The sequence below is a fragment of the Pristiophorus japonicus genome, chromosome 10, assembly GCF_044704955.1.
Source record: "Pristiophorus japonicus isolate sPriJap1 chromosome 10, sPriJap1.hap1, whole genome shotgun sequence".
Taxonomy (NCBI): domain Eukaryota; kingdom Metazoa; phylum Chordata; class Chondrichthyes; family Pristiophoridae; genus Pristiophorus; species Pristiophorus japonicus.
Genome location: NC_091986.1, coordinates 98,752,256 through 98,777,434, shown reverse-complemented (window position 1 = coordinate 98,777,434; position 25,179 = coordinate 98,752,256). Strand labels below are relative to the sequence as shown.

The 25,179-nt window shown below is 44.6% G+C and overlaps 1 protein-coding gene across 2 annotated transcripts in view; it reads left to right on the top strand.

Annotated features, from left to right (window-relative positions):
• Positions 1–25,179, top strand: part of LOC139275038 (rho GTPase-activating protein 42-like) — a 608,898-nt gene that overhangs the window by 192,096 nt on the left and 391,623 nt on the right. For both annotated transcript variants that reach the window (XM_070891940.1, XM_070891941.1), the window contains exon 2: positions 19,917–20,012. In XM_070891940.1, coding sequence (XP_070748041.1) covers positions 19,917–20,012 — 96 coding nt within the window. The remainder of the gene's footprint in view (positions 1–19,916; positions 20,013–25,179) is intronic.

Below are 25,179 nucleotides of genomic sequence, written 5' to 3'. Positions count from 1 at the left end.
AGAGAGAACTAAAGATTGGGACATACAGGATTAAGGAAGATGCTGAAATATCATAAACAAACTTAATAAAATATATATTTTAAAAACCATGTAATTATATTCATAAATTTGACATTCCACAAATTTAAAATTCGTTTTTCAGGGCCAGAATGGTTGTTCAGATGTTAATATGCCGTTTAAAAACCCAGTTACATATCTTTCAACAAGGCGTAACTTTTTTTGGAGGTGATATTTCAGCGTAATTAGGGAAGCTTTGTATGTGCTTTCAATTAATTGATGAGCAGGGAATGACTTGCAACAACTTCTGGATTTACACATTTATCTGTGCATGTGCATGCTGCCACTTTCAGAGGAGTATTGATGGTGAACGCTGACAGTTTTCCCGTCATTACCACTGCAAAATCCGAGCCAATATATTCTAGTGGTGTTGTTTGAGAATGTTAGCCAGATTACTGCGAAAACTCCACCTTCAAAAAAAGTGGTACAGGATTTTATTCATTCACCTGAATGAGTATATGGAGTCTTGATTAAACATCTCATTTGAAAGATGACACCTCTGACCATGCAGCACTCCTTCCGTACTTCCATACTGCGCTAAAGCTAAAGCATCAGCCGAGATTATGTGCTTAAGTCCCTGGAGTGGGGCTTTTGTCTTTGAGGTGAAACTACTACCACAGTTTTCAAGAGCCAGTTTCATGGAATTAGACAGTGTTTCTTAATATTTGAAATTTGTGTCTGTTTTGGTTTTTAAATTTCAATCTACCTGTTGAGCAGCTGACAATTTTCAGGTATCTGTTTTGGGAATATCCCTTTCTGGTATGATGAAACCATTTTTTCCTTGAATATTTTATATTACACAAGAAGGGCGGGAAGTAAAATTGGAGTTACTGCTCTCTTCTTCACTACCTTTGTTTGATGGCTGGGATCAGGATACATATGATCCTACTTCTTGCTATTTCAAAGGGCAGACATTACTCTATAAAAATTGTCGGTTACTGTTTAAGATACATAGGGACCTGAGGCAGACGCACTCTGTTTTGTTTCAAAAAACAGAATTATGCAATATTCTTGGATTGGTGTAACCTGAAATTCTGTTTGCAGTGCCAGTGTATGCACAATTCAGTTCAACTGCTGAAATACTTGCATGCAAGAGTGAAACCTGTTTTCAATTTATTTTTCAAATTTAAGGATATGCTTAACATCAGGAAATAAACTTTTGAAAAACATTTGTAGTCACACCAGGCAGAGTTTATGCAGGTAGACTGCCTATGTGAACTTGTATTCAGTTGGTATGCTCCAGGTGTGACCAAAGTATGTAGGGCAGCATTCAAGTAATACCATGATCCAGTAATATGGACCTAATTTTGGTCTGGCAATAGGTGAGCTTGTTGAACCTGTTTGTCAATTAAACTTGTGATGCAGGAAACCAGTGCTAATCATTTAAGTAATGATTATTGAGTTCTTGCATATATGCATATTTTAATGTATGATTTTACATGCATTCAAATGATAATAGAGAGAGTCAGAGAAACTGAACAAAATGGATCAAGGATGAAGAAAATAGAAAGAAACCCAGCAGTCTGGTGGTGAAGCAGGATGGTATACAACACACATGTCACTGTGCTGGGATTCATGATTCTGCCACAATTGAGCACAAAGTGAATACTGATTTTGATGGCTAAGTGATTGATTACATAAAAAGGGCAAGAAGTAAAATTGGAGTTATGCTCTCTTCTTCACTACCTTTGTTTATTGGCTGGTATCAGGCTACATGCCCATCTTTTTTGGGGAGTAGCAGGAATGATCACAACTGTGAACAGAATGAATGCTATGATTCAGTGTATGATGCAAATGGTCAAATCTTTTAACTAGAGTAGTATTTGCAAACCTGTGTAATGTATGCAGGATAGATGAAGATGAAGAATTGGGTGGACTTAATCATTGCTTGAAGCGATCGCAATTGCACAAATGAGGTATGAGTCAGACCATAATTCATCTTTGAGTAGATAATTGATAAATAATTGCATGGAAATATGTTAAAATTTAGTTTAACTTTAGGTGCATACTTGGAGCTGGCCCCAGTGACATAATTGAGCAGTTATTTCTGCCTCTTTCATAGTCCATTCTAAATTATAACATCCCTCTGTATATGTTAGTAGAGATGACATATCTGATATGATGAACTATAATATCCGATAAAAGGGAGTTGAATTATTTTGAAGAAATACCCTCACTACACTGTAGAATTTTTTCTTTCCCTTTGGCTGGCAATATTTTCCTTTCATAAAATGGACCTATATTTGAATATCGGCCAATAAAACTTTTGGTCCGATTCTTGCACCTTTACTGGTGTGCAATATGTCGACTAATAGTCACATGGATTTTTTTGTATAAAATTTTTATTTGTGGAAGCCTTTTGGCAATTTACATTTTAGAAGATATAAACAAGCTTTGTGACCAGCATCCAGTGAAAATCTGGTTGATGTTGTGTGTCTTTGGTGTTTTGAGATTTGAAAAACGACCAGCATTGTATAGTCAAGAATTTCCCTTCCATTGCCTCGCCTTCACATAGATGTCTGTATTTCTGCACAGGCTCAGCTTCATGATGTAGGCTCATAATATTACCTACTGATCAGGTTAGTAGCAAACGGCACTGCTGTTGTGATTAGAGGAGATCAATAGCGCTAGAGCATTCAAGAGGTGAACAGCAAATTAACATTTGTTTAAGAAATTAAGTGAATAAGAGTGAAGGAAAAATATAGCGAACAAAGCAATTAAGATGGAAGAATTCCAGAAGAGGAAAAATAACACACATGATGAATAAAATAAAAAAGGATGGCATTTTAGTAATACTCCTGCACATGGAAAATAAGCAGTTTCATATCTCCTGTTGGTTTAACATAAATGTAAACTTCTGAAATTTCTTTGGATGCTTCATTGGATAGAACTCTTCATCAGAAAGACTTGAAAAAAATGTGGAAGTGGGAAGATGGGGTAGAGTCGTTGTACATGAAATGTGAAGTATCTGACCATTGTGCTGCTGTAGCTGGGACATGAGTCATTGAGTACTTGCTTTGTGAAGAGAAAACTGCAAGCATTGCTGCAGGGTCAGTACGGAGAAAGTGTGCTTTGGTCTATATATTTTGGAGTGAGGGTACTGCTGTGGGGGCTTTCTATGCTGCCAGATAAGTTTGGATTTCATCTTTTGTTCCTCTTTGTCCAAAAAGCATAGACAGGCAAGTATTCTGAATGAAAATTGCATAACTCCCCCTCTAGAAAGGGTGAGGGGGCAGAAATGGAAGCCCTACATCAGAAGGCAGTAAGGTAATCATTGCAGCAGTGGAAAAAACAAAAACAGTTGTAAAATAAGAATTTAATAGGATTTTAAAAATTACTTTCCCTGATCTTTTAAAAGTGCTTCTGCCTTTCAGTAGTGTCTAGTACTGCTGGATGCCTGTTTAAATATTGGGTTAGATTTTGCTGAAAAAAATAATGACATTCGAGAGACGCATGCTGTGAAAATGGAATCCCCATAATTTGCATGAAGTTGTATTTGCACATTAATTGCCCATTAAACTCATCACAGAAAGATAAGTTTTGTAATAAGTGCCCTTTTAACGAAGTAATAATTGTTAATGACTGTCAATCAACCCCTCCTGCCCAGAAAATAAACAATAGTAAGTGTGGAATCTCATTCTGTCCGGTTGTATATTGTTTTAACTTTTTTCTTTTTCTTGGTCACTTTGCTTTTCTCTTTCTTAATCCAATCTTTCTTTTCCTCTCTATTTTGCTCTTTTTATCTGATTTGACATTGAATTCACCCACTAATTCTCCCTCCTTCTCAGTCTGTTTATTTCTCAGACCTTTAGTTCATTGATTAAGGAGATGCCTTGTTCGTCTTGTTGTTCACTGAGGTCCCAGATGCCCTGCTGCCCTCGCTGTACAATTATCAGCTCGCACTTCCAACAACATGGTGGGCAAAAATTCAACATTTTAAAACTAATGGTACCTCGCTCCATCAAAATCATTTGAATCCTCTGGAAATTAGATGATAATGACAGAAAATGAGATGTATGACCTCGCTGCATCAATACTACCTCATTTAAATACGACCACCTGATGCTGGAAAATATTAGTGTGGTAAAAATAGGCAGGGAACCGGAGTAACAGATCACACCAGTTTTCCACTGCTGCTTACCCCACTACCGCTGAAAATCATCAGTAAACGAGAGGCATAGCTTGCCTGCCAGTGTTGTGTTGAGATAGCAGTGTTTGTGCTTAGATAGTAGTTCAGTACTCGCAACATTCCAGGATTTCTCATCAACTAAAATAAATCTCGCCAAGACAACTGTTGAAAGTTCACCGAGAGTTCTCACTGATGATGAATTTTGTAGGTGGTCTTATATTATAAGATATTTTCCTGCAGCTTCTGCCTCCTCAGTTGACCCTTGTAGCAGACCTTTCCCTTGGAGTGCCTATCTCTTATATCAATGGGCTCAAAGCCAGCGGACACTTCAGGAATCCTCCTGGAATATAGCATGCTTTGAACTGAAGACAATATGTTTAGCTTTACAGTATTTTCAACACCTGGTGCAGGGCAAGTCTGTGCATCTCTGGCTGGACAACGTAAAAATAGTCTGGTATGTAACAAGCCAAGGCAGGGCCCACTTTTGCCTCTATCTGAATGCAATACACAGGTTGTTTTGATTGTGAAGTGACAGTCTCAGCTCAACACAAGGGCTAATGTCCTCAGTCAACTGATGACCCACCACAAATAAAAAGAAAATAAACCTGCAAATGTTGGAAATGTGAAACAAAATCAGAAAATTCTGGAAATAGTAGCCCAATCTGTAAAGAGAGTTTAATGTTTCAGATATTACTCTTCATCAGAAGTGAGAACAAAGATGCAGAAGCATTTTAGTAAGATGAGAGAACTAAGACACTTCAAACTGAGAGGGGAATTTAATGGGTTTGCAGGTTATTCAAAACTGGTGAGTGAGAGTCAGGCTCTGGAACTGCTCTTGCTTCTTTTAGCATTTGGAGTATGTGATGCAGCAAATTTGACCAAGGTTTCTGCCTTTTTCCTCATCTTATTGATGCTCTGTAAAAAGATGAAAACATTTGTGGACACAACTTCAAATGTAACCCAGCTGAATAGTTGTATTCTATTAAGAAGTGTCTAATTTTGTTCAAATGTGAACTGGAACAGATTTTAAATTTGAGCGGTAGCACGACGCATCGGATTGATTGTTTGCTTGGTTTTGGTATGTAGGGGAGGACGAAAACCCCCTCATTTTACCCAGAAGGAAAAGGGCTGTGGGATCAGTCTGTGCTGTGAATTGAAACCGAGATGGTTTGACCTTGGCAGAGCAGTGATTGGATGGGGGAGGACACTGGAGGGCCAATGGTGGGACAGAGTCAGCCCGAAGCATGGGGCTTTCAAGCCAATGGGAGAGCACTTGCTCGAAAACTGTGAGACTGACTCATAGCCATTATCAGGCTATTGTCTTCCCCATGTTGACACTATGGAAGGAAATTATGTAAACCTTCAGAAAACTAGGGAACCCAAAACAAACCAAGGGCCTACACAATGGCTACAGGAGGCCAATCCAATCAACACCGACTCAGACCTTGAGTAGGTTAGAAAAACTGAATTGGAGGAAAATTATGCAGACTTCAGAAACCAGGGAACCCAAAACAACCCAAGGGCTTACACAATGGCTACAGGAAGCCAACGCAATCAACACGCACTCAAACCTTGAGTAGGTTAACATCAGTGAAAAAACCCCACAATAATCTAAAACTGCTGCATTTTTCAAAATCACAAAGCCCACCAATGGGAAGGATCAATTTCAGCAGGAGAGTCGGACTGGATAATCTGGTTAGAAAAAGGGGTTTCTGACGTAGTGTGTGTGGTTCCCTGCCCTCGTGATCCAACAACCAGCAAGCCTCTTGACACTGAAGGAAAACCAGTGTCCGAAGATAGAAGAAACAAACCACCAGGCTGCAGAAGGCACAGAAGTGAGTATAACCTCTGGTCCCCAGAACTCCCAACTCAGTTAGGCCAGGAAAGGTGGGAGGTTGGGCATTGTACTGCTAAACTTGTGTAAAGATTTTCATTGTGTCCGTTTAGTGGGATTTAGGGGGATTGTTTTGTTGGTGTATTGCTGTTTGTTGAGATACACCTTGTCAAATAAATTGGAAGCCTAAGTTCCTCTTGGAATCACCTTGTCTCAGTTCTATTGTATTACATCTCCTGATCATGAGTCTTATGTCAGAGCAGTGTAAGGGAAGCTAGGAGTGCCTCGAAAACACTCAACTGTGTGTCACAGGCTAGGGAAGAAGGGGTTAGGAGTGTTTGACACTCATAGGTGCCTCACAGGCTAGGCATAAGCTGTGGGGATGCACGAGTCTCAAAACCCCCTTCATAAGCTGTGGACACAGTCTCTCCAGGGGTGCTCTTGCAGTACTCAGGGTACCTCACAGGCCAGGCATAAGCTGTGAGGGCAGAAGCCCAGAGAGAGACACCCAAGGCACAACAACACTCCCTGAGAACCCCTTACAGAACATGGTGACTGCGGCAGGACATAAGCAAACAGGAGATGTTAATATAACAGATGAGGTGATAAGAGAGGAAACTAAACTGGAGGAGAGAATATTCTCATACATTTTTGGCAAGGTGAACTTCACCAAACCTTGGGTGCAAGCCTTCACTTGGGCAGAGCGCCCAGTGGATGCTGCTGCCCAGTGGACAGCAGGGAAGGACCACAACCGCAGGGTGGAAAAAGCCATCTGGCTTATCTGCTTCACCCGCCAAGTCTGAAAGCTCGACCAGCGGGTGAGGGACTTGGAACGGAGTCTTCAGAAATCAGAGGAGCTCTCTGCTATCCGGGCTGCGGTTGGGGACAACCTGCTGGCCGAATTAGCTGAGGAGCAGCAAGGGAACCGGCAGTTGGAGGAAACCTTCTGAAATAGCCGGGACTATCTTCAGTGTCAGGTCACTGAGGCCAAGGGTAGTGAGGTGTCCCTCCAGGAACAGAACTCTCGGTACACCCAGAAAATTTGGGAACTAGAGAATAAATTAAAAGACGTACAGGCAGCCTATAAAGTGCCAGTAGCAGTGAGTTTGCAGATCACGGTCCCTGCCAGGAGAGGATTAAAACTCTCACCCGTGCACTATCCCAGGCAAAGGGGATGGTCGCCCTGATAGGACCTGGAGGGTCCACAGGGGACAAAGAAGAGTATTGGGGGGTCGAGGAGAATCCAAAGGCAAGAGACGCCCGACCACCTCCTGAGGCACCGGTGTTTTGTCGGGTGGGGTACCAGGAGGAGCGGGGCATGCAGGTAGTAGCATACCGAGGGCTGGGGGCAGGATCAATGTGTCCCGCTCGGCAGCAGGGATGTGAGGCTCCCGCCAAGGGTCAGTTAAGGGCTGGATCAGGCGACCAGGCACTGTCTGCTGCACCGGGTATGGTGGGACAGCCGGAGGTAGAGGGACCATCGCAGAAAGATCCTGAACCAGGACGGATGTGCCCGGTCAAGCAGTGCAAGTACGATCCTCCACAGGGAGGTGGCCAAGGTCGGGGAGCGCTGGAGAGCGACTTTATTATTCCCCATGGAGTTCAATCACTCAGGGCCATGGTGGCCCATTTGGCCAAACTCACTCGCAGCGGGGACCCATCTATCCACTTCATGGAGGTGATGCAGGCAGGGGAAATTAATGGGTGCGACGAGGAAGAGACAGCCAAGCTGCTGCTCTTCTCTCTGGACAGCAAATTGTACCAGACCCTAGCGGCAGAATGCCGGAGGGGACAGCGTACATTTACTGAGGCCCAGAGGGCCGTCCTTGAGGCTATGGGCTTCGATGACGGCAGTCCTTTCGAACGGGTCGATAGGACAAGGCAGCTCGCAGGGGAAACCCCGCAGGCATTTGCGGACAGGCTGTGGGTGGTATACCACGCAGCCTGTGGGGAGCTCCTCGACCGGGCGAATCTTTCCGCGGTACAGACTGGCCGCTGGCTGAGGATGCTGGTGGCAAACTGCTTGCCCCGGCTCAAGGCCAGGGCAGAACTGTGGTTCGATTCCCGGGACCCCAACCTCACCGAGGAAGCAGTGGTCAGGAACTGGCACTGGTCCAACGGAATGGAGGAGGAGGGGAGGAGGAAAAAACCTCCAAAGGTCGGGTAAATGAAGTAAAACCCAACTCGATTCCCAAAAGGGAATGGCACCAGGAGGGTGGCCGCTCGTCTGATAAGGAGAGAGTGTGCTATGGGTGCGGGGAAGCTGGGCATTTTAAAAGGGATTGCAGGAGCCCAGTAAAGAGATATGGGGGGAGAAGTTCTTTCGGAGCCGCCCAGAGTGGGGGAAATGGAGCGAGCTCCTCATCATCCCTTGACGAGATAGTAGCTGCAGTGAGGACAGCGCTGGAGGGGACTGGGAAGGTAGCCACAGCAACAGGCAGGGAAGCACCAGCAACCCTGCCAGTACAGAGGCCGTGACTAGTCCAGACCCAGCCTGCATTCCTGTGCCCACTAGAATACGACCCCTGGGGACGACCCTGGATCAAGAAGGAGGTTGAGGGTGTATTGGGTACTTATCTTTTGGACACTGGTTCTTCCAGCATGATCGTCCATTCGGAGGAACCCGCAACCTCACCTCTATCAAACGGGGCGCCGTATCAACTAGTTGGGTTCACAGGAAATGAGAAGGCTGAGTTTTTCTCAGTCCCGCTCACAGTTCGTTTAGGAGCACTCCAAACACAATGGAAGTGCGTCCTGCTGAACTGGGAGCAGGTGGGAAAAGGGATCTTGGGGCTGATTTCATCATCGCTCGGCAGATCCTAGTAGACTTGAGGAATCACTGTCTATGGGGCACTGTGGGCACAGGAGCAGAGGGAGAAGTCATGGTTATTGATAAGAAACAGGGAAAAGGGACTCTGTGTAGAATGATGCCAAAAGGGGGTTACGACCTGGAGGTTCTGGCCGAGTACCGGGCCTATGTGCAAGCAAATCTTGCAGCATTTGCCACCCATAAACACGACTGTGGGAGAGTCACAGGAGTGGAGGTTAGAATAGATGGGGATCCCATGTCGCGCCCGCAAAAGCAGTATGGCTTTCCCCAAGAGGCAGAAGCAGACTTGGAGACAGCTTTAAGCTCGCTTGTTGAGCAGGGTGTTTTGAGACCCATAGCCACCCTTGTCAACTCCCCGCTTTGGCCGGTTAGGAAACCGGACAATTCTTGGAGGGCTACGGTGGATTATAGGGTGCTCAATAAAAACATCCCAGCTTGTGCTCCCACAGTAGCGGCGGTTGCAGATCTGATAGGGGAAATTCCTGCATCTGCAACCACGTTCACAGTGTTGGACATATCCAACGGGTCCTGGTCTATTCCTGTACGGAGGGAAGACCAGTACAAGTTTGCCTTCACCTTCTGGGAACAGCAGTATACATGGAGCTGCCTCCCACAGGGCTTTCATAATAGTCCCAGCATCTTTCACCAATGCATGGCGAACTGCTTAAAAGGTTTCAGCCAACCACACCAGCTGGTCCAGTATGTGGACGACCTGTTGTTGTTCACAGACAGCATTGAGGAACATGGTCCACTGCTGGCTGAACTGCTGGTCTTACTGAAGGAAGGGGGTTTTAAAGTTAACCCCAAGAAAGCCCAGATAGGTCTAGAAGTAAAATTCCTGGGCCTGACGATAAGGGCAGGAGAAAAGGCCACTGATGAGGCTAGAAGAAAGGCAGTGCAGGAACTCCCTGTCCCTAGGGATGTGTCGGGGGTAAGGTCTTTCCTGGGAATCACTGGTTATTGTAGGGACTTCATCGAGGACTATGCAGCCACTGCCGCCCCTCTGCTCAGACTCCTACATAAGGGGATCGAGTGGGAATGGGACGAGGGCTGTGAGGCAGCATTTGCCCGTCTTAAGAGAGACCTGCAGGTAGCACCAGCCCTAGGGGCAATTGATGGGGCGGGGGGGGAATTCTTCCTGGAGGTGGCAGCCAGTGGCGCAGCTTAAGTGCAGTGTTGATCCAGGAGCGAAACGGTCAGCTGAGACCAGTGGTGTACTCCTCCAGGGTCCTCACGGAGGTAGAAAAGGGATACTCCAATTGTGAGAGGCATTTGCTTGCCACCCACTGGGCAGTAAAGAGAGCTCAGATCTTTACCGGAATATCCCCCATTACACTGCTCACCCATCCTACCCCGACGCAGATGCTGTTGGACGGGAGGATTAAGGACGGGATAGTGAACAGTGCTAGAATCACTCGCTGGACCCTCCTCCTCTCCCAAATGACTTTAAAGGTCAAGGGCCTCTGCGAGCCCAGGCTATCCAGGGCAGCTGCATAGATGCTCTGTGGAGCAAGTATGGGACATCAACTTTGGATTTCGGGCAGGGATACACCCCACAGGCCGCAAGATCTACGTTGATGGCTCCAGTTCAGTGTCTGCGGGTACAAGACTCACGGGCTGCGGAGTTTGGGATCCCAAGGCAGGGATTGCCTTGGCTCTAAAACTCCCATGCACTCTGAGCGCCCAACAGGCGGAACTCTTGGCGGTGATGTATGTGGTCACACACCCCGAGGAATTCCCTACCCCATACACGATTTGCTCGGACAGCATATTCACTTGCAAATCGTGTACAGAGTATCTGGCGATTTGGTCACGCCAGGGGTACATCTCTGCGGATGGGAAGCCCCTTGTGACCAAACCCCTGCTGGAAAAGATCATGGCTACAGTGGGAGAAACCGGGGATGTATATATCCATAAGGTAAAGGCCCACTCCAAAACTGAGCCACGGGGGGAAGGTAACCTGCTGGCAAGGGAAGGTGCTCGTACAGGTCGCCCATGGGACCCATACGAGGCAGGCAGGATAGCAGCAGCAAGAAGCAAGCCAGGGACACAAGGGGCGGCTGCAGCCCCGGACCTTAAAGTAGTCCAGATGCAGGATCCGATCCTGAAGGCTGCCTTGGCTGCTATCAAAAAGGAGAAAAAGGCGAAGGGTCCATAGAGTGCTGCAGATATTGTTGTGCGGGAAGGCATGTCTTATAAATGTGACAAATGGGTAGTGCCACCACAACACCGGAAGGAATTACTTCAGCTGGCCCATGAGGGTCCAGGTGCGGGACACCCTGGGCCGGAATCTACCTGGCAATGGGTAGAAAAAGCAGGGTGGTGGCCAGGCCTCCGGGAAGACGTCTGCAACTTCTGTGTGGGCTGTCTGGTTTGCGCTGAAAACAACCCAGACCCTCAGAAAAGGAAGGTGTCTATGGGACACGTCAGGCGGGTAGAGGGACCGTGGCAGTCGATCCAGATCGACTACATTGGACCCCTACCGGCCGCCCAGGGAGGTTATAAATACTGTCTCGTCCTGGTGGATGTGTTTTCCAAGTGGGTGGAAGCCTTCCCTTGCCGAACAGCTACCGCGGTGGGGACTGCAAAAATCTTGGTGAGGGAGGTGTTCTCTCGGTGGGGTCTATCTCAAATCGTGGAGTCCGACCGGGGAAGCCACTTCACCGGCCAGGTGATGCAGGCCACCCTAAAGGTGCTGGGGATAAGAGACAAATAGCATGTCGCCTACAACCCTCAGTCCTCAGGCCCCGTAGAGCGCCTGAACCGGACCCTAAAGGAAAGGCTGCGCAAGGAGACGGGAGACTCACCGAACAAGTGGGTGGAGGTCTTACCGTTGGTCCTCATGGGAATCCGGGCCAGTCAGTCAAAGAGCACAGGGTACTCACCCCATGAGCTGATGACTGGCCGGATCATGAGAACCCCAGTTCATGTGTTGGTGCCAGTTCTCACCGAAGGGCAGCTTCGAGAGGTGAACCGGGACCGCTTCGTCAGGAATCTGTTTGAACAGCTTCAACAGATTCACTGGCAGGCGGCCAACAACATGGGTAAACAGCACCGTGCCAATCGGCTCCTGCTGGAACCCCGCAGTCACCATGATTGGGAGGTGGGCGACCAGGTGATGGTGAGAAGCTTCGCCCGGGTCGGGGTATTTGAACCACTGTATATGGGACCATACAGCATAGTCGACAAGGCTAGCCCTATGGTCTATGCGGTTCAATTGCCTCACCGGGTGAAGTGGTATCACATTAATCAGTTTAAATTGCTTGACCCCAAAAGAGGTAAAAAAACAGAGGGGATGAGCAAGGGAAGGGAATCAGGCACTGGGGGAAGAACAGGCCCCGGTGGATTTGGAGGCTCCGGAGGAGGCAGCGGGCCCCGAAGCTCTACAGCCGGGGATGGTTCACTGCTCCAGTAAGGCTATCCCACCACTGGGTAGAGGTTCCCAGCCCACTAACAGAAGTAGGGAGAAAGACTCTACCATTAGCAAGGTCCAAGGGGAAGCTGAACCTCCCATGGTGGATCAGCTGGGGCTAGCCCAAGAGGTGGAGGTGATAGCATTGCAGCCCATAACGTGGGACTCTGCACCGACAGTAAGGAGGAGTGACAGAGTGCCACAGCCAAGGACGCCGTGGTCCCCTGTTTACTTAGCTCCCCTCCCCAGACCGAGAATGCGAAAGACAACAGGGAGGGTGCTCTGTTGTGCTAGCAAGGGTCTCCCACCGATTATCCGGGACTCGGGAGGGTCTTGGAGGATAGCGCAAGACTCATTAAGGGGGACTATATGAGCCCCTCAGGGGAGGGCATTCTGGTCCCCAGGGTACGGTCAGCCGAGTGGTCGACGACGCCTGTACAGTGACAGGATGTAGCCTGGCCACCCGGGGACGGGTGGCGATGTATATATTTTCCCTTCCTGTTTTGCTACTTTGTGTTGTGTGCATATGTGTTTAGGTAAGGCAGTGACGGTTGGGTACAGCATTTTATGTTCTTTGTTTTACAGTTAAGAATGAAATGAGACTCAATGTACAATTACTGCTGTAACCTTAAGTACATATATGTATATTGCTGTCGTATATTGTAACCTGTTGGATTCTGTGTTTTGTACCGCGTTAAAAGTAATTACGATATATATTGACGGGATCAGTTTAGAGTTAAACTGGGGAAAATTGGGCAATTTGGGAGACCTAGGGTTTTCTCACCACCCTGAACTTTGACACACTCGAGTGGTTTCTGACTGTGTCAGATGGGGGATTATGTAGGGGAGGACGAAAACCCCCTCATTTTACCCAGAAGGAAAAGGGCTGTGGGATCGGTCTGTGCTGTGAATTGAAACCGAGACGGTTTGACCTTGGCAGAGCAGTGATTGGACGGGGGAGGACACTGGAGGGCCAATGGTGGGACAGAGTCAGCCCGAAGCATGGGGCTTTCAAGCCAATGGGAGAGCACTTGCACGAAAACTGTGAGACTGACTCATAGCCATTATCGGGCTATTGTCTTCCCCATGTTTACACTATGGAAGGAAATTATGCAGACCTTCAGAAAACTAGGGAACCCAAAACAAACCAAGGGCCTACACAATGGCTACAGGAGGCCAACCCAATCAACATCTACTCAAACCTTGAGTAGGTTAGAAAAACTGAATTGGAGGAAAATTATGCAGACTTCAGAAACCAGGGAACCCAAAACAACCCAAGGGCCTACACAATGGCTACAGGAGGCCAATGCAATCAACACCCACTCAAACCTTGAGTAGGTTAACATCAGTGAAAAAAACCCGCAATAATCTAAAACTGCTGCATTTTTCAAAATCACAAAGCCCACCAATGGGAAGTATCGATTTCAGCAGGAGAGGCGGACTGGATAATCTGGCTATAAAAAGGGGTTTCTGATGTAGTGTGTGTGGTTCCCTGCCCTCGTGATCCAACAACCAGCAAGCCTCTTGACACTGAAGGAAAACCAGTGTCCGAAGACACCGAAGATAGAAGAAACAAACCACCAGACTGCAGAAAGCACAGTAGTGAGTATAATCTCTGGTCCCCGAAACTCCCAACTCAGTTAGGCCAGGAAAGATGGGAGGTTGGGCATTGTACTGCTAAACTTGTGTAAAGATTTTCGTTGTGTCCGTTTAGTGGGATTTAGGGGGATTGTTTTGTTGGTGTATTGCTGTTTGTTGAGATACACTTTGTCAAATAAATTGGAAGCCTAAGTTCCTCTTGGAATCATCTTGTCTCAGTTCTATTGTATTACATCTCCTGATCGTGAGTCTTATGTCAGAACAGTGTAAGGGAAGCTAGGAGCACCTCGAAAACGCTCACAGGTGCCTCACAGGCTAGGCATAAGCTGTGGGGACGCACGAGTCTCAAAACTCCCTTCATAAGCTGTGGACACAGTCTCTCCAGGGGTGCTCTTGCAGCACTCAGGGTACCTCTCAGGCCAGGCATAAGCTGTCAGGGCAGAAGCCCAGAGAGAGACACCCAAGGCACAACAACACTTCCTGAGAGCCCCTTACAGGTAGGAGGTATATTTTAATTTAAGTCGACGCAGTTCTTTGAAGAGAAAATTTAAACATTTCCATGTTAGATGTTTAATAGTTGTGCTGTATGTGCCTAAAATCATGCTACATAGATAATTATCCAGGGGATAAAGTCAAATACTTATGATCCTTGACTTTTGTTGAAAGCCTTCTGTTCCATAGGGATTTCAATATTTGCTTTTCTTCCCATTTTTCCATGCCAACTAAAAACACATGCATGGGAAAAATGAATTCAGTGTAACAAAAATAATCAGTGTAAATATTTAATGTAAATAACAGATTGGGACATTTACAGGGGGATATTTTAGAACTATACATGGGAAATTGCTTCAATTACTTCTAATCACTTTACATTGATGTACAGGTGTATTGTGTATTCAGAGTAAGACTCCATTTTATAAGATTGTCTCGTCCACAGTATAATGCAGATTTTATTGGATTGTCTCAATAAAATTAATGCTCGTTTTAAAAAGCACCCCTTCAATATTTATGTATGACTCTTGAAAAGTGTGAACTGCATGTTATTTACTTCATTAGTAATGAGCGCAATATTTATCCATGCTTTTATAGTAGTGTTGCCAGCCCTTCAGGATTGCTCTGGATCGCCAGGAATTGAGATTAATCTCCTAGGCACTGCTGTGAGAAACCCGGCAGAAACATCATAGACGATGTTTTTAAAACATTTGTGCATATTTTTAATTTTCTTTGAACACTTTATTGATTGGTTATAAAAAGATTTGTTTTGAAAAGGCTGGTTTTCTGGGTTGAGTAGTTGGAGGCAGGAGGTTGTGTAATGAAACTTCCAGGAATACATCTGACCAGAGTTGACAACACTATTTTATAGAGAAATCGAGAAATGCATCAATACAGATTTTTACTAAATAAGGGTATCAAGTGATTATGGATCAAAGGCTGGAAAATGGAGTTGAGGTACAGATCAGCCATGATATAATTGAATGGCAGAACAGGCTTGAGGGGCTACTCTCATCATCCTCCAAGTATTGGTTGAAATCAAATGTACAGTTTAAACACACTCACTGCACTTTTTCACACTCACTGCACTTTTTCACACTACACATATATAATGAAATGTCTTTAGCAGAAATACATGGAACTTATTTATAGAACATGAGCATTGTTGACGATTAAAAAAAAATCTATCTACCTACAATCTGCATGATAGAATGCACTTTCTGTTTGTCATGATACGCTTCCAGTGTTAGACTTTAATATCACACTTCTTGTTTTGCTCATACTGTTAGCAAATACAGTATACATATTTAGTGCCCACAAAAAGGCCGAGCTTCCCAGGGAGATTCCCCAATGGGAAGTTTGGTACTTTTCCCACCCTTATTTGTCACCCTGTGTTAAAATCAATGCTATACTTGCCTCATACAGACACCAAACTTGCCCAAAAAAAGTTGGGGCTTGTCCATTCCAGTCTGAGTACCCTTAGAAGATCATCCATGATCTTTATTGAATGGCAGAGATGGTTTGAAGGGCCAAATGGCCTTCTACTGCTTCTATTTCTTATGGTCTTATGCTTTCTTAATTGTGTGGCAAGTCTTAATTAATACCAAACAACAACTCTGGCACTGAAAATTAACTTTTACAAGTGTGGAGTCTCATTCCTTCAGATTTTAATTATTGTTGGTGATTTTAACAAAATGTTACCTTTTTTTAAAACTTTCTCTTTCTGCTTCTCGTCTCTCTCTCAATCCAATCTTTATATTGCTCTTTATTTCACCTTCTGTACCTGATTTGACATTGAATTCAATATTCCAACTTACACTTCCTGGTTCAGACTCTGCACTGTACAGTAATGATTGTTTAATCTGATTGATTAAGGGTGCCTTACTCAGACAGGTCCAAGATGCCCTGAGGAGAGCGCTACGCTTTTTGGATAGTTGCCTGACAGGAAATTGCCGTGCGAAAATTTGTTCTCTGCTGAGAGCAAAATCTGGCCCATTTATTCCTCCTCAAAGGTGGACATAATACACACATCCTGTGCTAAAATTTGTAAATAAAACTGGACCGGAGAAATTGCAGCGCAACCTGCCTCTCTTTGACAACATAAGAACATAAAACCATAAGAAATAGGAGCAGGAGCAGGAGTAGGCCATTTGGCCCCTTAGAACCTGCTCTGCCATTTAATAAGATCATGGCTGATCTGCTCATGGACTCAGCTCTGCTTCCCTGCCCACCTCGTATAACTCTTTATTCCCTTATTGCTCAAACATCTGTCTATCTCTGCCATAAATATATTCAATGACCCAGCCTCCACAGCTCTCTGGGGCAGATAATTCCACAGATTTACAATCCTCTGAGAGAAGAAATTCCTCCTCATTTCAATTTTAAATGGGCGGTCCCTTATTCGGAGACTATGTCCTCTAGTTTAAGTTTCCCCTATGAATGGAAATATCCTCTCTGCATCCACCTTGTCGAGTCATCATTATCTTATATGTTTTGATAAGATCACCTTTCATTCTTCTGAACTCCAATAGGTATAGGCCCAACCTACTCAACCTATCTTCATAAGTTGACCCACTCATCTCTGGAATCAACCTAATGAACCTTCTCTGAACAGCCTCCAATGCAAGTATATCCTTCCTTAAATACAGAGACCAAAATTGTACGCAGTACTGTAGGTGCGGCCTCACCAATACCCTGTACAGTTGTAGCAGGACTTCTCTGCTTTTATATTCCATCCCTCTTGCAATAAAGGCCAACATTCCATTTGCCTTCCTGATTACTTGCTGTACATGCATACTCACTTTTTGTGTTTCATGCACAAGGACCCCCAGGTCCCTCTGTACTGCAGCACTTTGCAATTTTTCTCCATTTAAATTATAATTTGCTTTTCTATTTTTTCTGCCAAATTGGATAATCTCACATTTTCCCACATTATACTCCATCTGCCAAATATTTGCCCACTCACTTAGCCTGTTTATATCCCTTTGCAGATTTATTTTGTCCTCCTCTCAATTTGCTCTCCCACCCATCTTTGTATCATCTGAAAACTTGGCTACATTATATTCGGTCCCTTCATCCAAATCATTAATATAGATTGTAAATAGTTGCGGCCCCAGCACCAATCGCTGCGGCACCCCACTAGTTACTGTTTGCCAACCAAAACGTGACCCATTTATCCTGGCTCTCTGTTTACTGTTCGTTAGTTAATCCTCTATGCTAATATATTACCCCTAACCCTGTGACATTTTTTCTTGTGCAGTAACCTTTTATGTGGCACCTTATCGAATGCATTCTGGAAATCCAAATACACCACATCCACTTGTTCCCCCTTATCCACCCTGCTCCCTTATCCACCCTGCCCGTTACATCCTCAAAGAACTCCAGCAAATTTGTCAAACATGATTTCCCTTTCATAAAACCATGTTGACTCTGCTTGATTGAATCATGCTTTTCCAAATAATCTGCTACTGCTTCCTTAATAATGGACTCCAGCATTTTCCCAACGACAGATGTTAGGCTAACTGGTCTATAGTTTCCTGCTTTCTGTCTGCCCCCTTTTTTAAATAGGGTCGTTACATTTGTGGTTTTCCAATCCGCTGGGACCTCCCCAGAATCTAGGGAATTTTGCAGATTACAACCAATGTATCCATTATCTCTGCAGCCACTTTTTTAAAGACCCTAGGATGCAAGTCATCTGGTCCAGGGAACTTGTCCGCCTTTAGTCCCATTATTTTGCCGAGTACTACTACTTTAGTGATGGTGATTGTATTTCAAGTTCCTCCTTCCCTAAAGCCCCTTGATTATTCACTATTGGGATGTGTTTAGTGTCTTGTACTGTGAAGACCAAAAGGAAATATTTGTTCAAAGTCTCTGCCATTTCTCTTCCCTGTTATTAATTCCCCAGTCTCATCCTCTAAGGGACCAACATTTACTTTAGCCACTCTTCCTTTTTATGTACCTGTAGAAACTATTATTATCTGTTTTTACACTTTGTGCTAGTTTGCTTTCATAATCTATCTTCCCTCTCTTTTTATTATTTTTTTAGTCTTTTGTTGCTAGCTTTTAAAAGTTTTCCAATCCTTTGGCCTCCAACTAGTCTTGGCCACTTTGTATGCCCTTGTTTTCAATTTGATACCATGCCTTATTTCCTTAGTTAGCCACAAATGGTTATCCCTTCTCGTACAGTCTTTCCTTCTCATTGGAATATATTTTTGTTGAGAGTTATGAAATATCTCCTTAAATGTCTGCCACTGCTCATCAACCATCTCACACTTTAATATATTTTCCCAGTCCACTTTAACCAACTCTGCCTTCATACCTTTGCAGTCTCCTTTATTTAAGCTTAGGATACTGGTTTGAGATCAACTTTCTCACCCTCCAACTGAATTTGAAATTCAACCAGGCTATGGTCACTCATTCCTAGAGGATCCTTTACTATGAGATCATTTATTAATCCTGTCTCATTACACAGTACCAGATCGAAGATAGCCTGCTCCCTGGTTGGTTCTGCAATGTACTGTTCAAGGAATCTATCCCGGATACACTCTATGAACTCTTCCTTAAGGCTACCCTAGCCAATTTGCTTTATCCAATCAATATGAAGGATAAAATCTCCCATGATTATTGCTGTTCCTTTATTACAAGCTTCCATTATTTCTTGATTTATTCGCCATCCAACAGTGTAGCTACTGTTAGGGGGCCTATAGACTATGCCCATCAGCGACTTTTTCCCCTTGTTATTCCTTATCTCCATCTAAATGGATTCAATGTCTTGATCTTCTGAGCCAATATCGTTTCTCACTAATGCACTGATCTCATCCTTTATTTACAATGCTACCCCACCTCCTTTCCCTTTCAGTCTGTCCTTCTGAATTGTCAAATACCCCTGAATATTTAATGTTGTCGAATAGAAATTGCTCACTATAATCACACAATACAAGTAAATGTATTTCACATGTATATTTACTTATCAAACATCTACCACTATTTAGTAACCAAGAAAGTAAAGCACCCTCGTGAGCAAAATTACTTGCACACTGCTTTTTGTCTTACCATTGTACCAATATATGTACAAAAAGGTTTAAAGTACACATGCATATGCTATGCGAATATAAGTATATTGTATAGAGAAATCTCCTAGCAACAGAAAATAACAGAGGCAGACTGCATGCAGCCTCTTAAGTCACCTTAGCAGTCACAATTCTAAAAAGAAATGCCAAGCTAGGGATGTGACTGCAGCCTGGAAGTAATTGAATGCTGACCTCAATCAGTGTTTACTTAACAGCGGTTAGACTTTGTAACTTTGAATGGACTAAACATCACTTCTGCAGCAGAATAATACATTCCAAATTACATGCTATAAGACTTCAGTCCTTCTAAAACAGTGTATCAATTGACTTACAATGAATAATGTTTGCGGAGATTCGCTAGTTTTATATTTAAAAAGTCATGGGCATCATTATTCACTTGCTATTTTTGAATTGTTTACTGTTAAGATTATCAACTTGTTTGAGTGTTGCCTCTAGAAAATTAGGTTAAGTCTGGTTTTATATTTACTTTTCAGACCTATCTGCAGCTGTTCAGAGGTTTTCACAGTCATTGCAGGATTTTCAGTTTGAGTGCATTGGTGATGCAGAGACTGATGATGAAATTAATATTGGTAAGTCTTGAACAATGTTTTTAAGGACATAATTGTATTTACTTGTTATTAAAGAGTAATACTTCCGTATTTTTCTTTTGTATGTGTTAACTAGTTTTATCCCCAATTGTTTCCCACTCTTCCCAATTTAAGAGATCACTGGTTACACACATTTTGCGCTCTCAAAATTTTTAAAAAGTGAATTCATAATCAGTACATTTTATTTCCTGGTTTGCTATCTGTGAGAATTCTTCCATGTGATTGGCTGCTTAGACAGCTTGATGACATCGTTGCAGCTCTACCCAGGGGATCGCCTTTGAGAATGCTACAATCAAATTAAGGTCACAAAAGTTAAAGTTTTTGCCACAGAGAGTTTCAGCAGTGAATAAGCCATTAAAACCCGTTGCACCAATTCCAACAATGCTTAGCTTTTTATGGAGTGTGTAACATTGATATTGGAGCAGAAAAGCTAAAGTCTTTGCCACAGAGATTTGCAGTTATTCTAACGAACAACAATAACAACTTATGTTTCTATAGTGCCTTTAACATAGTGAAACGTCCCAAGGCGCTTCACAGGAGTATTATGAGATAAAACAATTTGACACTGAACCGCATATGTAGAAATTAATGCAGATGACCAAAAGCTGGATCAAAGAGGTAGGATTTAAGGAGCATCTTGAAGGAGGAGAGAGAGGTGCAGAATTTTTGGCAGGGAGTTATAGAGCTTGGGATCTAGGCAACAGAAGGCACAGCCACCAATGGTTGAGTGATTATAATCAGGGATGCTCAAGAGGGCAGAATTAGAGGAGCGCAGATATCTTGGGGTGCGTGGCTGGGGTGGGGGGTGCGGTTGTTGTGAGGCTGGAGGAGATTACAGAGAGCGGGAGGGACGAGGCCATGGAGTGATTTGAAAATGAGGATGAGAATTTTGAAATCGAGGCTTTGTTTAACCAGAAGCCAATGTAGGTCAGCGAGCACAGGGGTGATGGGTGAGGGTGAGTGGGACTTGGTGCGAGTTAGGACATGGGCAGCCGAGTTTTGGATCACCTGTAGTTTACATAGGGTAGAATGTGGGAGGTCAGCCAGGAGTGCGATGGAATAGTCAAGTCTAGAGGTAACAAAAGCAGCAGATGAGCTGAGGCAAGGGCGGAGACGGGCGATGTTATGAAGGTGGAAATAGGAGGTCTTAGTTGTGCTGCGGATATGTGATCGAAATGTAATTTCAGGGTCAAATGTGACATCAAGATTGCGAACAGTCTGGTTCAGCCTCAGACAGAAGTTGGGGAGAGGGATGGACTCAATGGCCAGGGAACGGTGTTTGTGGCTTCGGTCTTCCCAATATTCAATCGGAGAAAATTTCTGCTCCTCCAGGACTGGATTTCGGACAAGCAGTTTGACAATTTAGAGAACATGGAGGGGTCGAGAGAAGTGGTATTGAGCTAGAACTGGGTGTCATCAGCGTACATGTGGAAACGGATGCTTTGTTTTCGGATAATGTCGCCAAGGGACAACATGTAGATGAGAACTAGGAGGGGACCAAAGATAGATCCTTCGGGGACACAGAGGTAACGATGTGGAGGCGGGAAGAGTTCCTTGCATGTGATTCTCTGGCTACGGTTAGATAGGTAAGCATGGAACCAGGCAAGTGGAGTCCCACCCAGCTGGACAGTGGTGGAGAGGCTTGGAGGCAGATGGAGTGGTCAACCATGTCAAAGGCTGCAGACAAGTCGAGAGGGACGAGGAGATATAGTTTGCCTTTATCACAGTCACACAGGATGTCATTTGTGACTTTGATGAGAACAGTTTCGGTACTGTGGCAGATGCAGGATCCGGATTAGAGGATTCAAACATGGAATTGTGGGAAAGATGGGCATGGATTTGGGAGGTGACAACACATTCAAGGACTTGCGAGGAAAAGGAGATTGGAGATGGGGCGGTAGTTTGCAAGGATGGAGGAGTCGGAGATCCGAGAGAAGCTGGAGAAAGATGTGAGGTCAGGGCTAAGGCAGGAGGGATCCTTAGAGGAAATTTGGCTTGGTGAGCTAGGAGAAGGAAGGGCAGAGATGGCCGACTGAATGGACTCAAACTTCAAGACAACGAAGTCCATGAGCTCCTCACACTTATTATCGGAGGTGATGGTGGGGACTGGGGAGAGGGGTTTAAAAAGGCAGTTAGCAGTGGAGAATAGAAGCAGGGGTTTATCTTTACATTCCGGAATGATTCTGGAATAGTGAGCGATTTTGGCAGACGAGAGCAGGACCCTATACTGCTTTATGTGGTCTAGCCATATCTGGCGGTGAAAGACTAAACCAGTTGTCTGCCACATCCATTCAAGTCTGCGTCCTTTGGACTTAAGGGAGCAAAGATCAGGGCTGTACCTGGGGGAATGACCAGGGTGAGACAGAGTAATTGTTTTAACAGGGACTAGGGTATCAAAGGTGGTGGTAAGGGTGTGATTGAGCAGATCGGTAACTGCAGAAATGTCATGGTGAATGGAGGGCCAAAGGCTGGACAGTTGGGAGTTCATAAGTGCAGTTGTAAGAGAGTCAGGAGAGAGTTTTTTCCAGAGGTGGACACAGAAGGAGGTAGGGTTGAGCTGTTGGAAGGGGGTTGTGGGTGGAGAGCAATACGAGGAAGTGGTCAGAGATGGTCTTATCTGCGATTGACACGATGGGAGTCACGAGGCCACAAGAGATGACAAGGTCGAGGGGATGGCCGTGAATATGGATTGGTGCGTTTACATTGAGGAAGAGATTAAGGGAGGATAGGAGGCTAGTGAACTCAGAGGAAAGAGCATGATGAATTGAGATGGAGGTTGAAATCACCGAGGATGAGAAGTCGTTCGGTGCAGAGGTTGAGGGAGGAAAGTAGTGAAGAAATATCGGTTCTAACATTTTTATGGTACTTGGGTGAATGTAGAAAATGAGAATTTTAAATGAGAGGTGAGAGGGGTGGAATAAGGTGAGATGTTCAAAGGAGGTGAAAGTGCCGGAGGAGTAGGGTCACAGACCAAGGTGTGATTTGCTGATGAGCCACACCGCCACCACGGCGGTCTGAGCAGGGCAACTGGTGGAAGGTATAGCCAGATGGGGAGGCTTCATTTAAGGGGAAGGTGTCATAGCCCTTTAACCAGGTTTCATTAGGGCCATGATGTCTATGCCATCATCCACGATAAGCTCATGGATCGCAAGTGAACGGATGTTCTGGAGGGAGATGTGGAGGGGGTCAGTGATGCGTGCACCACTGCCTATGTCCACAGGTTCAGAGTTGGGGGGGAGGGGGTGGGATGAGTTGGACGGGGAGCAGATTAGCAAGATTAGCCCCCAAAGGGCACGCTAGGCAGGAAGGTCGGCGAGAGAGTAGGATGGGACAGTTGGGGTTGCTGCTCATAAGGAGGCAGCGATGAGTGCCTCGATGGGCCCTTCGTAGGATGCCAAGTGAATTGGGATAGAATGGGAAAGTGGAGTTGAGATAGAGGATCAGCCATGATCTTATTGAATGGCGGAGTAGGCTGGAGCAGCAATATTGCCTACTTATGCTCTTATTTCTTATGTTTCTTATGCTTTAATGTGGAAAAATGTCACCAATGTCCTTCACAAAGGCATAAGGAAAAAAATTGGATACTGAGACCAAGAAAGAAATGATGAAAAGCTTGGTCAGAGAGGTGTGTCTCAAAAGAGGAGAGGGAAGTGAAGATGCAGAAGGGTTTAGGGAAAAAAATCCAGAACATGGTGCCAGACAGCTGAAGGCACACTTGCAAAGGACAGTGGGGCAGATGGATGGATATCCAAGAGGCTGGAATTATAGGAATTAAGTGTTCTGGTGGTGGACCTTGTAGCATTGAAAGAATTTACAGAACTGGAAGGGGATGGAGGAATTTAAGCACCAGGACGAAAATGTTTGAACCGCTGGATGACCAGAAGTCAATGTAGGCTGGCAAGGACAGGGATTTGGAGGATCGGGACTTGGTGTGGGATAGGATATGGACAGCAGTTTTGGATAAATTGAATTTTATAGAGGTTGAAGGATGGAAGGCCAGCTAGGAGAACACCGGATATTGGCATGGATGATTCAGCAGCAGATAGGCTGAGTACCAAAGGTCACTCACAAAAGAATAAATGGTGGAACTTGATTCCCAACGCATCAGTGAAAATTCCAAACTATCCCGCAAAAAAGCAACATTTGATTGATTCAATCACTATAAATCAATTGATACACAACGCAGGTACTCTCAATGTTATAATGCATGAGGGGTGATTCAAAATTGGGGGAAAAAACAATCACCTGCTTGAAACTGGCAGTCTCACTAAAATATTTAAATTGGAGTCCTATTTTGGCTGGAGGAACCCAATAACATATTGTGTACCAATGAGCAGAACATGCGCCACGCATGCTCTGTTCTTCAGTCCCAGGCATTGAGCAGTCTAAGCTGCCATTCTTAAACGTACCACTGGAAGCTCCTCAAAAACCTGCCCAAAAGTTTCCTCCGTGTTTTTTTTGTGGCACCAGGAGGAACATGAATGCAGGCCCTCTCAATGCCCCTTTCTAGATTGTCTCAATCCCTGTCCATTCAGAACATGGTTCAGCTGCAGAGGAGTAGCTGAAATACTCTGTCCCTCCCCCATCCCAGCCAGGATCTGCCCATGTCTGCTCACTGAATGCTGACACCTCGACCATCATATTTGGATGAGGCCTGACCATGAACATGATTTGGATCTTTTGAGTCATTGGCCGGGCATAGTTCATGTCCACTGGTTATGCAGCCCAGTTGAAAATCAACCCAGTGTATCATCTGACTTATCATGTCAGGTAATATAAATAAATGCAGATCAATAAATGTATATGTCTTTTATAAAATGGTATACCATTTCTGCTTTGAGTGCATCAGGAAACTGTGTCCAAAATGCACTGAAGTTGTGCTGGTTAGGTTACAGTTCAAGTTTCCACTAAAATGTAAAATACTCCATCAACAGCACAGTGTAATAGAACATAATCATTACTTTTTATGCTTTTCCATTAAATAGGTATTTCACCAAAAATAAGCATTTTTAGTAAGTGTCCAGTCCCCCACCTGTGAGTAACCTCATTTTAAAATTACTGAAAAATTGTTTAAAAGAACTATAATTAACTATTTAATAGTTTCTTTGGGATACAAGTCAATTTCTTAGTAAATTAAAGATTTTTTGAT